Here is an 18,776-nt window from a genome sequence, read left to right as displayed (position 1 = left end):
GGTCTACCTAGCTATGCTGCCCTCTCGGCCTCCTCCCCTGGACTGTGGATGCTGAGCTGACCTTCCCACCTCCATGTCTTCCAATATTTGCCTAACTATCTCCACCTCCTTATTGCCCATTCAGGCCTCAGTCTATTGGACTCTACTTCTGGCCCTCCAAGATGCCACCAAATCTCCTTTCTCTAGTCTTGCCAGTGGTCTCCTACTTGCCAGACCTGATGAGATATGCTCTCTCTTGATCTTCCTGGATTTCTTAGCAAGTGTTCCCTCCTCCTCGACATTCTTTAATCCTTCAGCTTCCAGGGCCTATGATCCTGGGTTTCCCCCTCTTCTTAGGATTCTCATCCTCCACCCACCCCATAAGCACCAATTTCTCCTAAGATTCTATCCCCAGTATCCCTTGTCTGATAGAGTTCTCCTCTGCTCAGTAAGTTTCAGCAACCACCCATATGCTGTTGATATCAAGATCTGTTCTCCAGCCTTGACCTCTCCCCTCAGTGACAGATCCAGGAATCCAATGTGCGCTGGACGTCTCTACCTGGACATCCCTCAGGTGCCTCAAACTCATGCAGTCCCAAATGGAGGCTCTTCCCTGTAAACCTTCTTTCTCCTCTTCTCCCTCGGTAGATAGCATCGCCACCCACCCAGACTCCCAAGTTAGAAACTTGTGCATCACCCTTAGACTCCATTCTCTTTTTCAATCCCAATCCCTCAACCCAAGTAATCACTAAACCCTGCTAGTTTTTCTTCCAGAAATAACTCAAGACTCAACCTTGCTTCTAATTCAGTGGATTTTCACAATCGGCTGAACTGTTCTTCCTGTCTCAAAGTTTGGGCCAACAAAGCCACCCTCCACATTGGTCAAAGCCAAAGGTAGTGCTGACCAGGTTGCTCCCCTGCTTAAAACTCACTAAAGGCCTCTTTCATGTGCAAGATAAAATCCGTGGGTCTCCCATTAGGGATCCTTCTGGTTTGGTCCCTACCTAAGTACCCAGCCCTGCCTCCCTCCACTCCCTGCCTCTCAGGGACAATATCCCCACTGGAGTTTTCTCTCACACCCAGACCTTTACTTGCACAGTGTCAGCTGCCTAGGGCACCCCTCTCTCCCATTGCTTTTACCTCATGCTTAACTATCCCAGAAGCTCAGCATCTCTCCTGACCCTCCCCATCACTCCCTCTCTTGCAGGCCATTTGAGCTAGTTGGTTATCTTTTCTTCCTCTGACTTCTTCCAGAAAGGACTCAAGACAGTCCCTCCTCAATGAAAATGAACTCTTTGTGGGGGGAAAGGAGCCGTCTCACCCATCTTTGACTTCAATAATCCCTTGCACAATGTCTGGCTCATGGCAGGTGCTAAGTTAAGGTTTGTGTATTTAATACATTTATCCTTTTACCTAAATATTGTCTAGTCCACTGTTAACATTTGAGCTAATGTCAATATAAAAAATGATTCATAAAGAAGAGGCTGATTTGTTATAGCAGATGCTTAGCCAGTCCTTCTCAACTCTGGTATTTGGGAAGGTCTTCTTGACATTTGGCCAGGTTAAAATCTTTCCTAGGAGAACATTCAGAGGAAATAACATTTTGGTTGTTGATTGGTGGCATCCAGATAAAACCTAATGAAGATTAAAGATGATAAATTCTGAGCACACCTCAAAAAATATTCTGTGGACGAATCTCTCATAGACTCAAAAGCATATCATTTGAAGGTAAACCAAGCTAAAGGGAAAAGGATGATATTGACTGTGTTTAAAACTTCAACTTCTATGTGAGACCAAAGGAAGAGATGTTTATTTGGTGCAAAATCTATATTTTCTGTAGCATGCTATATAATTTAACTTGTATGGTCAGTTTACGCGAACACCATAATTACATGGAACCTTGAACAGGGGGCAAGACCTGGTTGGTTTGTACAGGTTAGTGTGACGTCCCGATACATCCCAGAGTAATTTGAACAGAGAATAAAAATGTTGTTGCAAAGCCCCCTTGAGGGACTGGGGGAGAATTGGGAATATTAAACTTCCCCACCTGGGGAATTCCTGGCAGTCTCACAAGCATTGGGGACTACCATTGTAGTAGGCCAAGCTCTCGATCTTGGGGCTTGCCCTTATGAAGCTTGTTACTGCAAAGGAGAGGCTAAGCCTATTTATAATTGTGCCTAAGAATAACCCAAAGAGAACCTCTTTCATTGCTAAGATATGGCCTCTCTCCCTAAGCCAACTTTGGAGGGAAACTCACTTTCTCCCCACTGCATGGGACATGACTCCCAGGAATGAGCCTGGACCCAGCATCATGGGATTGAGGAGGATGAGAAATGAAAGAAAATCAAGTTTCAGTGGCTGAGAGATTTCAAATGGAGTGGAGAGGTCATTCTGGAGGTTATTCTCATGCATTTTATAGATATCCCTTTTTGGCTACTAGTGTATTAGAACAGCTAGAAGGAAATACCCAAAACTGCTGAACTGCAATCCACTATCCCTGATTCTGGAAGATGATTGTATAACTATATAGCTTATACAGTGTGACTGTCTGATTGTGAAAACACTGTGGTTCACACTCCATTTACCCAGTGTATGGACAGATGAGTAGAAAAAAAGGGAGACAAAAAAGTAAATGAATATTGGGGGGAGTGGGGGGGAAGGAGTATGAATGTTTTGGGTTTTCTTTTGTGCTTTTATTTTTATCCTTAATTTAATTTTAATTTCTTGGAGTAATGAACATGTTCAAAAAATTGGTTGTGGTGATGAATGCACAACAATACAATGATACTGTGAACAACTGATGGTACACTTTGGATGACTGTATGGAATGTGAATATATCTCAATAAAATTGCATTTAAAAAAACCATCTCATATGACAAGGTCCAACATTTGTTCTGGGCCACAAATCATTATACAGATCAAACCCTTAACCCTTGCTTCATCAGAAACGGAACCAGTCTTTCCTCCATCCTAAGGTGCAGTCCCGCAGAGTAACACAGAGCAGGGCAGGCACAGGTCTTGCAGGGCCCCTGGTCCTGGAGCAGCACTCCCCTGGAAGCAGGGGCCCACATGGTCTCGGCCTGGGAAAGGAGTCATTTCCCTTCCAAGGAGAGAGACTTTGGGCTAATGAAGTAAACCCAATTATAAAATGGCTCGTTAGGTTACAAAAGGCTACGGTGTCTGGAAATTATTGCTGGGGTGTCTGGAATTCTCAATAAAAATTACAGGAAGTCTGATTGCTGGTGGGAAAATCTATGAAGCGAAGGGAAAAGAAAGAATTCTATCTTCTGGGAAAACCCCAAGAGCCAAGAGCTGACTCATCTTTACAAGGTGTGATTCGGGAGGGAAAGGTGTGATCTGCACTCTGCTCCCTGGAGCTCCCCTCTCCTGGGTGAGAGCCCTTTGGTCCCTGGCATGCACACCTTCTCCTTGGGCTATTTGTGGGACTCAGAGGAGGAACGACGTGGGTCCATCATACCTGCATTGCCGAGTCCCAGTTAGACCCTTAGAAAAGTGTAAAACAGAACTGTCTGCATTTCAAGCACTGCTGGTTGATTTTCTGTAGCTGTTCTTCCTCTCTTCCTGTGTTACAACTTTTTTTTTTTCCCATTCATCTTTTACTAGCTGAGACTAACTTGAGAAAGTTATTTCAAGTTCTCTCAACTAACAATGGGGTCAAGTGGTACCCACTTCATGGGAGCTTAAGAAAGATGAGCACACAAAGCACTTAGTGCCACAACTATAATACAGTAAAATGTTCAATAGTTGATAGCTGCTATTATTATATTAACTACTCCTATTATTATTATCGTTGCTCTTATTGTTCTTAATGGCCTTGGAGTTATAGAGATTCAAATCCCAGCTCTCCACCTACTAGTTGTAAGACTTGGCAAGATACTCAAGCTTTCCATGTCTCAGTTTCTTTAGCTGTAAAATGGGGATAATGGTTGTGACTATCAATTAAGTGAGAGATTGTTATAAAAAGGTTAGCACGTTGCCTGGCAGAGGAAGCTTTGAGAAATTGACCCACAGGGTAATCATAACTGATTCCATATTATATTATTTTTTTCGTGACTTACTGGAAGTAGTGAACTAGGCTTAGGTTTCTACATCTTCTCATGTGAAATGAAGGTTTATGGATTATTCAGGAATATTCTCTAAATTTATCACCCTCTGGTGCTCACCTATAAGCCTAAAGGTAGGCTGCCCTTCCTTAAACAGTGAGCTAGAAGTTCTGGACATCTAGGTCTGGAAATGTCAACCAAAGTAAAATCCACTCTCTTTAGGGGCCTCAAAGCCCTCCCTCACCCCTACCTTTCATTTTCAGTTTCTAGTTACTGAACGCCTACACAGTTTCTAGCACTTGAATATGTAGGTTTGGGTGAGGTAGGTTCCCTATCTTGCCTCTGGAAATTTAACTCCGACTATGAAAGCCTTGGTGGGTTAAGGTGGAAGAAGGAAAGAAGGGCCATTGCCATCTCAATAAACCCAAGCAAGAGGGTTCTTTTGCTAAGGAGGCCACCTGTTGTGAGTCCGGACAGCTGGTTTTCTCTTAGCACTCTTTTCCTCTTGTTATTAAAGTAGCTCCCCAATTTGTTCACCTCAATGGCATCAGCAAATAGAAAATGCATGCCTTGTTCAAAGACTTGCCTCCTCGAGGGACAGAGAGGTGCTGAGGGCCAGACAGGAAGTGCTGGGAAGAGCCAGGCCAGACAGGAAGTGCTGGGAAGAGCCAGGCCCTCTGAGTGGTGCATATCCTGGGTGCTGTGTCGCTGACACCCAGGCCTGAGGGAGGCCCCGGAAGACAGGCTGCCCACCATCCTGGCTGACCATTCCCTGAAAGTCCTCACTCCCTAGCCCCTTCCTCGTCTTCTTGTGGATCCTCTTTCTTTCACAGGAAAAACCGAGTGTAAAGTGGAGTGATTTTAGGTGGCGTGAGGACCTGGCATTAAATTACCGGGAACCGCTAGTGAGAGTCAGCCCTCTTTGAAACCTGTCTGTCCTTCTGATTAAGTCAAAAAGAAAACTTCTGTTTAGTGAATCTTTAACACTCGCCTTTAACACTACCTTCTCTTGTTAAAAAAAGAGAGTAGACCTCAATTTCAGAACCTTAGAAAAATTGTCAAGCAATCATTCAATATTTTGTTTTGATGATTATTTTTTACAATTACCTTTTATTAATGGCAAGTGACACTGGCTTTCCTTTTAAAGTAGTTATATGGATTTTCCAACTAAAATTTATTTAACTAAAGTAAGCTCAGTAGATTTTAAAAAGAAATATGGAGTAAACCATGGTAAATAATGGCACAAGTAGTATAAGAGCATGGCAAAAAATCACGAAGTGTTATGTTTTAAGTACATGGTTCTGGAAGTCAGGTAGAACTGGCTGACTCACAGTTTTACCGCCTCTTAATTACATAGCTATGAGCACATTATAAGCTCTGTGCACCTTAGTTTCCTCACATGTAAAACGAGTATACCACTACAGCACTTATTTTAGGAGGCTTCAGTAACGTGATGTGAAGAACCTGTTGCACAGAGCCTGAATATCAACAAATGTCCTCTGCCGATATGGCATCAGGAGGCACCATGTCTTGTACCACAAAACGGCACTTTTTTAAAACACAATTTTTGGGTTTTCCTACTTTTCCTCTCAGGGTAATCCACTCTCCTGCTCTTACTCCCTTCCCTCTATGAAAAGGCAGGTCAAGGGCTGGGCCAGGCACTACCTCCCAGCTACAGACCCCTGGGAGAAGAGGCTGTCCTCAGACTCGGGGACAAATCTCCCTAACCAAGGCCCCAAGGAAACCCCAATACACCTGGAAGCCCTACTTCATTAAAAAATGTTTACTGAGCCTCTACTGTATGCTGGGTGCTGCCAAGAGACAGAGGCCAGGGCAGTGAGAGAGACTGGCCCTCATTATCAAGCTTAAGGATCTTGCCTAACACACTCGACCTGGAACATGAGCCTTTCCCCAGGTCTTTAAAAATTCCTGGAAAACACCATGTTTAGAGGTGGCAGAGGATTCCAGCATGCAGCTGTCTGGTGACTCAGCTAACCCATGGCTCTGTTGGGCATTCCAGTTCAGTAAAGGGTCAGTGGTCCTGAAGCCCACAGGTGCCTGAACCTAGGATAGTTACGGTGTCATCAGCTCTATGTGGACAGTGTCCTGTGCAGAAGGAAGAGCTGTCCCCTTGACCAGGGTGTTTCCATTGCTCCCTATTAATGACAATGGTTAAGACTTCACAGCAAGTCTATGGGTGAGATTCTACTATTATCACCACTTTGAAGAATAGGAACTAAGGATTGGAGGGACTTGTCCACATGCAGCTCAGGCAAACAATGCAGCGGGAATCCAGGTGCATCTGCCTTCAGAGCTGCGCCTAGGAAGCCCCCTGAGCCCCTCACAACCGTGTGGATTGGGCCTCAGGCATATGAGACAAGGCGGAGCTAAGGAAGGGACCGTTTCCGACCCTAGCCCAGAGGAGCTGGCTCCCTCCAGATGGAGGAGGAGGGAGTCCTCATCAATCTATTAATGGGCCCGTAATGGCACCTGTCGAGACCCTCTGTTTGGTGTGGGAAAAGGGGACAGATGCAGATTCAGACCTTGTGCCATTGGTAGAGCCATGCTATTCCAATGAACTCCTCTTGGGAAGCTCTCTACTCCTCCTGCTCTTGCTCAGACAGTTAGGGAGCTCTCTGGCAGTTTCTGTGCTTGGGCTTAAGGGGAACATTCCTCTTTCCACCTTCTGATTGGCTTTTCTGAGGATCCCTCACTAGAAAACAGGTGAGAATTTTCTGCATGTGATCCAATGACTCTCTGGACTTTTTAAAAGGCAACCCAGTCTGGTCCTTCGTCTGGCTAACCCATGTGTGGCTTCCCATTGCTCTCAAGACGAAAGTCAGGCACCCTCGTGGGGCCTTCACGGCCCTGTCTACTCATCCCTCCTGGAGCAGCACTAGCCACCTGGGACTTCTTTTAACTTCTCAGACAGGCATCTTGCTTCCTACCACCAGCCCTTTGACATATTGTTCCCTCTACTTGGACTGCTCTTCCTGCTTCTTGCCTCCCTCAGTTCTCAACTCAACCATCACTCCCCCAGGGAAGCCCTCCCCGACTCTCCCCATGCACCCCTTCCCTGGTCCTCCTTCCTACGTCAGGTTCCCTGGTCATCAGCTCCCACAGAACCATGGCCTGTCCTTTCTGAGCACTTATTTGGGTTTTCTTATTTGTTCACTCATTCATTCAACAGCTGTTTACTGAGCATCTTCTATATGCTAGGTACCATTTAAGGAAACAAATATGTTCCTGCCGTCACAGAGCTTCCTTTTTAATTTGTAAACAAATTTTCAGTCATGGACTGATTTCTGCCTGTCTCCCAGACAAAACAATGAGTCTTGATGAAAGAGACTCTGGCTCACTGTATCTCCAGCACCTGGGTCGGAGCTGGCACACCGTTAGCCCCCAGGAAATACTTGTGGCACAAAGGAATGCGTGAACTTCCCATTCAGGAAGGCACAAGTTTAGGTAAAGAGCCCAAGTTGCATTAAAATATTATAATTCTGTGTTCTCCAATTTGTGCAGATTCCTCCAGTGGCCCAAAAAAGGAACCTTTAAAAATATTTATATATTTGAATTTAATGGGCATCAGAAAAATATAATATGAGAATTGTGATTTCAAGTGTGATTGTTTAAGCTGAGGCTAGAGGAGGTAATTAAATAAAGTGGAGAGTCAATTTAAATAAAAATATTTGTTAAGTAACAACGAAAAGACACGTAGTCATGGTGGTAAGGGAAAGGCTGAAGCTTGGGCAACAGTGCTCTAAAGGGAAGTGGAGTTTGAAGCCCGACTGGGGTGAAAATGAGGCTCCTACATTCTCCATTGCTCTGATTTCACCCCAAGTGCGTATTCAACCACTGCAGCCCATCTCAAGCAGCAGAGAACGTGAACAGTAACAAATGTCATCCCCATGGATCCCAAATGGCTACTACTACCAAGTCGCCATCACAGCGACTAGCCACCCCTCTGCACCCTGTCCCAGGCAGCCAGTGCAGGCGTCGGCTGGGGGCTGGTGCCACATCGCTCCCTCTTGCCTCAGACAATGGAAGCCTCAATCCCCCACTGCTTGGAAGTCATGTGGAAATCGGTTGCTTGTTCCAATGGAAACAACATTAGGCCCAGTTGAGGGGACCCTGGCTTGGCCCATGAGAGCCTGTCTGTCCCCAAATATAGGAGAAAAAATAAATCAAAGGAGTAGGCTACGTCCTGGGTGCTGGGAATACAGTGTGAGGCAGATACAGTGGAACGCATGTTCACCCTTTCTCCTAAATGCAGGGCTGGCCTAACATAAAAGTGCTGGGCTCTGACATTCCTGCTGGCTTTCTGAGCCCATCTTCCCATCTAGTGCACCTTTTTCATGGGCACCATGCCTTGTGATGTCCCTGCTATTATTCTAAATTCGCAGTGGCCTAGCAAGGCCTGCCCTTCTTCCATATTACAAGATTACCCATGCCACCCCCTCACCCTGGGTATTAAACTTCAAATCCCTTTAATGCCATGGATTTTAATTTAGCATTAAGAGGAGAATATTACTTATTGTCCCATCACCTAACAAGATAAGGCTGTACTCATTCAATAGAGCAAGAGACCATTTTTTTTCGTATGCATCACTGGCTTCCTGATAAAAGTAGCAAGTTTTAAAGGGTCCTTAGATTGGAGTGAGTTAGAACTGGCTTAGAAGACTGTCAGGGGTAGCAGAACCCTGCACAGACTGAAGAGACTTCCAAAGACCTGTGTAGACCCACACAAACCTGGGTAGCCCTTGTAGATCTGCTCAGATCTGCCTGGACAGTTGCTGTTTTACCAAAAATATTGGCTCCCACCCCTGCCCCCGAATGAGAGTAAATATCCTCTTTCCTTCTTGTTCTCTCCATCACCACAGCAGGTTATGAAATTATCTCGGACATTTGTCCCTTAACTATTAACCAGGCAATGCATTACCTTGTACTTGGGGATGGTCTTAAGAAGTTCTTTCACTGGGACATCTGTGCCAACCACACCCAGAAGAATGCCTTTCGATCTCTATTGAAAATGAACATTAAACAATAACAACAACAGAAAGTTAACTTCGTAGAAGATCTAGAACCCAGTGAGAAGCCGCACACCACAGACCACTGTCTGGTGCCTTCCCGAACCTCATACAGATTGAGGATTAACCCAGATTTCCTCCCCCCCAAAGTATTATGAGACAAGGATGGTAGTTTCCCAGGCCCATCATTAACTGCTATAACCCCTGACACACACTCCCACCAAGATACCCTAAGGCCCTCCCTCTTCTGTCTCCTGAAAATTGATGTGAAGAGCCACAAAAATTTTAGTAGCTAAGAACCATGATCATTAATCAGTGTCTCTTGTGAACACGTTCTCCAGGAAAGACTTAGCATGTTAACTGCTTTCTCAATATACACTGCCATCTGGTGCCCAGGAGAGAGAGACTAAATAGCCAGAGAAAGATGTAATAATCCTGGAATTTTTAGCAGCAAGTTGAAACCAAGGTCTCAGGTGAAGAAATAAGCCTATAGGGTCCTAGTTCCCCAGGCAGGTGATCAACGTGATGTGCTGGAACTTCCTAATGTCAGAAAGGCCAGCCGGAAGAAGATGCAACTTGATATGGTGCATTGTTTCCTTTAAGGCTGGTAACTATAAATCAGAGAGAGATTATCCCAGCATAATCTCTCTGGGGTGTTTTCTCCTCTGGTCATTTCAGACTTAAATTTTGGAAACGTGCCACAGGCTCTAAAACGGTGCCTGCTTGAATTCCTCCTGTCTGTGCTTGATTTTGTGATTCTAACAGCAGGATGAAAAGATAAGGGGGAACTATATATCTTGTATCTTTAAACAAGAGTCACCAGAGTTTGAGACAGAAGGGATCTGAGAAGACAGGCCTTGTGGCATCGGTAGGAGGCACAGCCATGATACTCACAGTTTCGTTCTGCTTACTAAATACAGGCATGGCGACCGTGGTCATCAGGACAAGGCCCTGATCATCGGCAAGCTGGAGGGAGATAGAAAAGCAGATTAATGAGAGCAACCTGGGAACTGGGGGTGCCGGGGCAGACCCCTCTGAATGTCACACCCTTTCCTGACCGGGGCTGGCTCAAGCCTTCAGCCGTACAGTGTGTTGCCATCAGTCACTCCAGAGGACCCGTTTGCTGCTTTCAACCGTTCTGGTTGGCATAGGGTCTTGTTTGAATCTTAGTGATTAGTTTTATTTTATTACCACAAATTGGTTTTCTTATGTTACTTCTCAGACATTAATATTCATCCTAAGCAATATTAATGCTTCTCCTTAATCTGAAAAATTGAGGCCCAGAAAGCATCAGTATAAGGGGAGTTACGAGTTGGCCCTGCTGGAAACAACAGTGGCTGGAAGCATTTATTGTCCCCAGGGTAGCTGAGTCAAGGCACTTTTGCACATCCACAGATTTCTGAATGCCAGTCCCAGATGGAAAAACAAAAACAAAAACAAAAAAAATCAAAAAATAACTTGACCATCTGACCCCTAAAATCACTGCTAAGGAGCTAAGCATTTTCCCTGAAAGAACACCCTTGAAATACGGCACATGATATACTTGCGCAACCCCTTGAAATGTACACAAACACATTGAGACCTATCACATCTCTCTCTATGCAGTGCTGGGAGTCAAGCAGGCAACTCCTACTCTGACCAAATAACACACGGGAACAGAGTCCTGGAATGCAGACCCATGAGCCTGGGCCCGTGCCCAGCTTTGCAACTTTATTAACAATATGACTGGAAGTCCCTATTTCCTTCTATGAAATTACACTGACTATTCCCCACACTGTTGCCAGGAAGAGTAAATGTGCAACCTCCCAGCACAGTACCTGGCACCTAGAGGTGCTCAAAGGATCCTACTTTCCTTGCCTTGCCTTCAAGGTCACCCAGTTAGTTAACAGCAGAGTCCAAAGCCAGGTCTTGGAATCCCAGTCAGGGCTAGTGGCACTGCCAAGAAGCACCAAAAGGCCTGGCAAGTCTGGTGGGAGAGGGGTGCTTGCTGGTTTCATGGCCTGTTGAAGCCTTATCCACTGTCTTTGGTCTGGAGTATTTTTTGATGTTTGGGTACTTCTCTTCCAAAGCTTTAGTTCCATAAAATAATCAGGTGCTGCTCCACCAACCTTCTTGGGAAGAGGCATTATAAAGAGAATTCTGAAATCTAAGTGTTTGAATCCACCAGAGATTGGCCTCTTGGGTAAAAGTCATTAAATTCCACCCACCTTCCACCATCCTTTTTCTTCCAAAAGATTCTCTGAGTTACTTGCAATGTGGTACATAGGGCAGCAGCACCTGAGAGCTTGTTAGAAACACAGAGTCTCAGGCCCTATTCCAGACCCACCAAACCTGAATCTTTATTTTATTAAAGTTCAAGGTGTATTGTTACAGGACAATCCTTTCCACCATAACCCCAATCAGTGATCGTGATGGCTAAAGAGAAGCTGGCAGGTGTTGGAAATAACTCCAGAGATGGAGGGTGCCATGTTTTTATCAGTTTTTTTCATCTATATCAAGATGGACCTATATTCTCCCATAACAAGCAAGAAACTCATGAGCCCTCATGGTCTAGTAATTCATGATAATAACATAATCTATTATCTGGGGCAGTCTGATTTGGCATTTAGGATAAGTAACCAAACATATTTTATCATAATATCAATAACCAAATAATATTAGTTATGTGATGATGTTGACTGCTATTGTTGCCAGAAACCAAGCCAACCAGTATGTAACAATTCATGGAAACATGGTTCCAACACTTTGCTAAAAATACTTCAAATATACCATGGCCACCATTGGGGGCATACAAGGCCATCTCCAAAGGCAGAACCAGCCCACGGAAAACATCTCTCTTGGAATTAGAAGTCTTCCCGTACCCTGACTCCTTGATTAATCCTTAATGCTTCAAACTCATTTGAACTGATCCAAAACCCAGGCAACTTCTACTTTGCAACTCAAATCAAAATTTCAAGTAATGCCAACATGTATCATGGATGAAATCAAAATATACAATTGACAATAATGAGAAATGAAGCTTCGTTTTTCCTGCAACCATAAAAATCAGTTATAAATCGCTGGTAATTGTCCTGGCACAGATACAAGATTGTGAGAAACTAATTTTCAAATATTAAGCCAGAATATAGTCTCAACTTCACTCAGGGGCTAATTCCAAATGTTATTAGTACATAGTTACTAAAAAAAAAAAATTCCCCATAATATTGCATTTATACTGAAATCATCCATTTTTAACAGTCACAGGTAAACAAAAGAAATGCAGTGAGCTCAGTCCGGCCACTGTTCACACATGGTGCTATGAGCTCATGTACTCTCCTCCTGGAGGCAATTTTGACCCTACATTTGGACTGGATTGTCTAGAACTCGAACCTTTAAGCATCCCAACCCATCAGAATGGCCATGGGGGGTGAAAGGAGCCTAGAAATGTCACTTGCACAATATTAAGAAACTTCTGCTCCCTGCACCAACCAGCTCCATCATTCCCAATGTCCACAGAGCTGGGCTCTGTGGATCTTAAACATTTCAGAGAAAAGGAACATCAATTTGAAAGTTCATTTGCACTGAAAAGCAGTTTACAGTCAAGAGGCATTCTGTATGCCTGCCATAGGAAATAGAAGCCAGAGGCAAAAGTTGTATTTCCAGACCACCAGGCAGAAGTTACACAGCCAGCTATGGTCAGGAACCTTCTACCCCACACACGAGAGGGTCCCTGCTTTCCTGTGGCTCCCCAACCTGTAGTGGCTGCTGAGGCAAGAGCTGGTGCTTATGATTCATACAAGTGGCTTCCAAGAAAAATGCAGACATAGAGTCAACACACATTTTCCAAAGGGCAAGGATGAGAGAGGGGGGTCACCATGGTCCGTCTGGGCAAAATCCCATTAACTTAAGTCCAAGTGGGAATCCTAAAATGAATTGCCATTCAATTATACTTGCCCAGGCTTTGAACAGACCTCTGAATTACTTGGTTGCGGTGCTCTGTTGTATAATAAGTATACATTATTCCATATCCTTCATTTCCTATGCTGCATAATGGGGACTGTTCTGGTATCAAAGGAAATGATGAATAATAATACTGAACATCTGGTTTATAAAACACAGACTTGCTCAACAGATTGACTGCTTCCTGTCAGCCTCCCAAGTTAATCATGCACGTGGACTCATATGAATATGCATTGGGATTCATGTGCGAGGTCCATGCAGCCACGCCAGGCCTCTACCCCTAATGCTTGACTGGTTCCCCACCAGAGGCACCAGTTGGCACTGTGCACAGCCCTAGGATATGGCCTCGGATAGGATAACACCAACAGATTTGTGGCCTATCAATTTTGCTGCAGGTCTAGTCAAATATTCTCTTAGCCATCAATTCCTTGAAAATGATTCCTTGAGCATCAGCTCTGTGCCCAGTTCCATGCCATGTGCCAGGAAGACAACCAGCAACAAGACATGGATCGTTCCCCCCAAGGAACCCCAAGTCCATAGGGGAGACCAAGAAGCTAATGAGGCAGAGGGAGAAGAGTTGGGGCTGGCATACTGGTTCTCTTTATGGAAGCAGAGAGGCTTCCTTCTTCAGATCCAGGCTGAACTAAAGTGGAAATATCTGATATTTATTGATATCTCTCAGCGTTTGGAAGAAGTTTCAGAATGCTTCCTGGAAGCCAGTTACAACATGGAACAAGTTCCCTGCCACATAACAGTTTCATTCCATTTGTCTCATTTGCCTCATACTTAAGAATATTTACATATATAACAATGAAGGGGTAGAATTTATTTATTTATTTATTTTTTTAAACCCAGTACCTTTGTTATCCTTCTTCTGCAAATATCACTGCCTTCAGTCAGGGAACTAATCTTCACCTTCTCCAACCACGAGGCTCTCTTGCTGGCTAATCTCTCCCATCCTGAGCATATGCCTGGGCATCCAACATCTCCTTCCCCTCCTCCCAACCCACACTGATAGGTCCATTAATTAGGCACATGACTCAAGTGAACTTACTTGGGATTTTTTTTTTCTTTATCCGGAGCTGATGGGAAAGACTTGCTCACTCTTCTTTGTGGATAGTTATAAAAATGTAAGCCTGAAAGACACGAGTTATGTCCCATACCCACAGAAAAGTGACTGAGAAAATAAAGCCAACCCACAAAGAGGGGAGATGAATGTGCATGTGTGTGTGTGCACGTGTGTAGGGAGGGAGGGAGAGAGAGACAGAGGAATGAGGGCACCAGTTTCCGGATGGACAACTCCATCCCTGTTTTTCCCATGGTTGGGTTACTCAAGCCAACACATTTTCTCTTTTTGGCCAAATGAGACTGAACTGGACTTCGGAATTTTAGAAGAGTCCTGACTCACACAGGTCCCAATTTTAGCCATAAATGACCTAAACAACTATAGATACCCACTAGGATGGTTAGGTACATGTGTCAACTTGGCCATGTGATGGTGTCCAGCTATCTGGTCAAGCAAGCACTGGCCTAACCGTTACTGCAAGGATATTTGTGGCTGGTTAATAAACCAGAAGGCTGGTTTATTAAATCATCAGACAATTGACTGCACCTGTGACTGCTTAAGTCAATGTAGGGTGTATCACCCCCAATGAGAGAATTCAATCAGCTGAATTTAATCCAATCAGTTGAAGACTGTAAAGAGAGAAAGAAAAAGAACCTTCACCACTTCTTTAGCTAGCCAGCAAAGTGCTTCCTGAGGAGTTCATTGAACACCTTCATTGGAGTTGCCAGTTCGCTGCCTGCCCTACAGAATTTGGACTCATACATCCCCACAGTTGTGTGAGACACTTTTATATAATCTTATATTTACAGATATCTCTTGTTGGTTCTGTTTCCCTAGAGAACCCTAACTAATACATCCATGGAGGTGGTTCCAAGTTCCATGAAAAATTCACGAAGAGGAGGAAATCCTGAGGACCAGAGGGGTCAAAGGGAAAAGGGTCACAATGTTCTCCCACAGGGAGGAAATTTAGGTAACCCCCCCCCCCCCAAAGAAGTCACAGAGGCAGAGTCAGCATTGGGTGACGACACTGGTACAGAGATGCAAGAACCTGCCGGGAGGGAGGGCTGGAGGGAGACAGGTTGCAGGCCTGTGTGAGAGCCTCAGCAGGCCCCTTTGGACTGGGACCAGTCCAGGCTATGGTGCTGCCTGGGTAGCATCCACTTTTGAAGGAAATCTGTAACTCCCTGCCTTCTTATATCTCCATTCAGACGAAGCCTGCCAGGACTGGCGGCAGGACCCTCTGCTTCTCCTGCAGTTGGAGGCTTCTGGGAGTGAGTGCCAAGCCCCAGTGAAAGGAGGTGATCTGGATGCCTGGCCCGGAGGAGGCATTCAAGCGAGTTCAGGGCAGCACGCTTGGCAGCCCATTCAAGTGCTGCCAGGTGGTTTTCAACAGAGCCTCCTGCCGGATCAGCTCAGCCATGGAAGCACAGGCTTAAAGGGAAGGTTGTGAGCAAATGGGAGAACTCAGCTCAGGAAGATGACTGGCTTTAGGCCAAGAACAAAGGCCAATTCACTAACTCTCTTCAAATATCATATTTCTTCTTTACATCGCCCCTTTTATGTTTGTAAGTTTTTCCTACTAAAATTTAGCAACATATTGGCTATATTAATAGGGTGCATCATATAAATGAGTAATACACATTTTATATATGCGTATATAATTTGTGAGTACACAGCTATGTTTCGGCTGTCTCTTTAAACTCCAGGTATAAATGCCAACTTGCACTCTATGAAAAGACACTGCCACCATCTAGTGGCAGTCTGCACAAATTGCAGGCACAAGGGCTCTGAAGATAAAAAGCCATTTCCAGAATATGGGCCTTACCAGTTAAAATGCAGCCTATGCCATTACCTACTTACAGTTATATACTGAAGTTGAAGCAAAGACAGGCTTGCATCAACTATTAGTTCTGCCAACAGCCTTTGCCTTGACAGGAAAGGAATAGTGCTAAGAGGTAGAAAACGTACAACCTTAATATCAGATGAAACATTTTGAAAGGAGAACCATTGATTCTTTAAGACATGCAGGATCTGAGAATGTGATGGGGGAGTGAAAAGAAGGGGAGGTGGTTTCACACCCACTTTCTCAAACACAGCTTGAACAGAAGGGAAGCTAACTTCTCTTCCCAAATGCTTAAGTTTGCCAATGACCTGAGAATTGCCAGGGACCATTCTCTGGGTAGCACCTAGAGAAGGGCAAGAGGGACAGGATGTGAAGAGAAGAATGGCATCCATGTCCCTCTATTCCCCCTCCCCCACACACACACACAGCAAGGGGAGCACAGAATAGTATGAAGTCTTCAGAATAACACTCTTTGTGTAGATTAGTTGGTGAGAATACCAGAAGGGAAACTTAGATCTGGAAAATGGGACATGAGCAGAATACGTGGCTATGTAGAGAATTTCCACAGCAAAAATCCCTGGGCCTTTCCCTTCAGCTCCTGGACCAGAGGTCCTGACCCCTTTCAATCCCTACTTATTTCCTTCTCCTCCAAAAACCACCTCACTCCCATGTGTCATCATGAGATCCCTTACCTTCAACACTGTACAGAAATACCAGGCAAAGAATCTAGGAAGACACATACTTGATGTTCGTCTTAATATTTTGTACTGAGACATGCAGAAGGACTTTTAATCTGGGAATACATGCCCTGGGGGAGACATAAACACTTTCAGAGAAAGGTGAGAACCCACTGACTCATGGCAACTAAAGCCTATCGGTGCATCTGATGCCTGAAAAGAGAGCACAGTATCAAATTGTCTACTTGACTAATACTAATGCATCTGATTATGGCTGTAAAGTTTGCTCTCACATTATTTACGTTTCTTCTGTTGTTACTGATAACCCTGAGATTTGCTGGCTGCTTCAATAGTGGCCAGCTTTTAGACAGTATATTTAAACATATATGTACACTGAAAAATTCATTTACATGATAATCTAAGAAGCCATTTTGAAATGAGAAGGGAAAGAATAGATTGTTTCAATGATAGAACTAAAAGATTTATAAGTCACTATTGGCATTCTGTATATTTACCTTTCTGTGATTAACTCTAAGTATAGTTTTTTTTTTTTGAGAATAGTTTTTTTTTTTTTTGAGAATATTTGTTCTAACTGCATAACTTGAAGAATACAGATATTCTCTCTTAAAACATAAATGACTAAACCTTCACATAACAACATGGATAAATCTCAAACAATATTTAGGCCATGAAGCAAGTTGCAGAAGGATACATATAACATGAAACCGTTTATATAAACCTTTAAACACACAAAACAATGCCATATATTGTTTATAGGCATGTACAACTATTCTAAAAATATAACCAACTGAGACAGATAGTATGCAAACTTTTAGCTATCAGGCCCCAGCAGAAAACAAACAGCACACGCAAAGTAGGTGACTTGAGGACACTTTGATAGAAGGACTATTTACAAAGATGTGGGCAGGATGTAGGGGACCCCTAAAGGGTAGTGTAATACCTGGGTGCTAGTAAAAATGGGGCAGCAAAGGAGCAGCGCTAGAATCTGAGACAGAGAGGCTGTGTGTCTTGTGCCACTGACGGGAGCTGTGATCTCCCACAGTCAGACTACAGCAAGGCCATTTATATGTTTCATTTCATCAGGGGAAAAAAATAAAAACAAAAACCTAAAGTTAATTTGGTAAAATATGTGCATTTCTTAAATCTGGGAGAATGGTATATATTTTTTTATTTTTTTTATTTTTAATTCCTCTTTTTTCTATATGCTTGAGTTTTTTTAAATAAATTCTCATCTAAAGAAAGCATTTCATAAATAAAACCACCCAAAAGCATATGCTAGCAAGGAAGATTAATGCCTAAAAATAAAAATCCTATTTTAAAAATCCCTTTTGGTATGAAGATAAAAATAGCTTTTCAAACCATGGTAACAAATTGACATAGAAAATTTTATCAGAAAAAGGTTTTAATCTTCTGGGTTAAACATGCTATATTTGATTATACAAACGGTATTCTTATATTCAGTATTCTGGATATTCTTTACAGCAAGAGACTAAGAAAAAGCAGGCATTAATATTAACTGAAAAGCTAGTTCTTTCAATGTAAGTGATATGAATTGTTCATTTTTTATGACACTTTCCAGATGAACTGTTTCCCTTTAAAAATCTAGACAAATTAAGAACAACAACTATTGTTTAGATTCCCATTATGCACTGGCATTTTTCAACATTTTTGCAAGATTCCTGAATCCTAAATAATATAAGGCACTAACAAAGTAGCAGTAGAGAGTATAAGAATAAGAGTAAGAAATAAGAATATGAAAACCTTCTGAGTTACATTTCCCAGGGTTTTTCACTTGACTGTCTTGGTAAAGTGCAGTCATGCAAACCTTGAGAATGCTACATAAATTATATTTTGCTTTTAGCCAAGACATTTCCCCCTTCTTTTGGAATCATTATTACTTGCATCTGGGATTGGGGGATCCTGAATTCTTATGAGTTATCACTGTATTTTAAATTGCATGAATACAAAAGTAAACAGATCTCCCTCTTTGAAATTTAAATGCGTCTTGCATGAACTAAATTGCTGGATTTGTTTGTTCTCTCTCTTTTTAACAATCTGAAAGATGACTTCGTGAATGATAGTGCTAGCTAATGTTGGAACATCTGTATGAGAAGCTAAAAATAGCTTTCTTCTAATAAAGTTATCATTGAGGGAAATTT

At 43.4% G+C, this 18,776-nt stretch overlaps 1 protein-coding gene across 7 annotated transcripts in view; it reads right to left on the bottom strand.

The window, feature by feature from the left end:
• The window catches only part of CACNA2D3 (calcium voltage-gated channel auxiliary subunit alpha2delta 3), a 1,184,653-nt gene that overhangs the window by 258,271 nt on the left and 907,606 nt on the right, over window positions 1-18,776 (bottom strand). For all 7 annotated transcript variants that reach the window (XR_005210766.1, XM_037798412.1, XM_037798419.1 and 4 more), the window contains 2 exons: window positions 9,966-10,037; window positions 8,984-9,064 (listed from right to left, as the gene is read on the bottom strand). Coding sequence is in view for 6 of the 7 variants with exons in the window: in XM_037798412.1 (XP_037654340.1) it covers window positions 8,984-9,064; window positions 9,966-10,037 (153 nt within the window). In the remaining variant the exon portion in view is untranslated. The remainder of the gene's footprint in view (window positions 1-8,983; window positions 9,065-9,965; window positions 10,038-18,776) is intronic.

The sequence above is a fragment of the Choloepus didactylus genome, chromosome 1 (assembly GCF_015220235.1).
Source record: "Choloepus didactylus isolate mChoDid1 chromosome 1, mChoDid1.pri, whole genome shotgun sequence".
NCBI lineage: Eukaryota > Metazoa > Chordata > Mammalia > Pilosa > Megalonychidae > Choloepus > Choloepus didactylus.
Note: the sequence above shows the minus strand (reverse complement) of the source record. Positions and strands in the feature narration are given on the sequence as shown.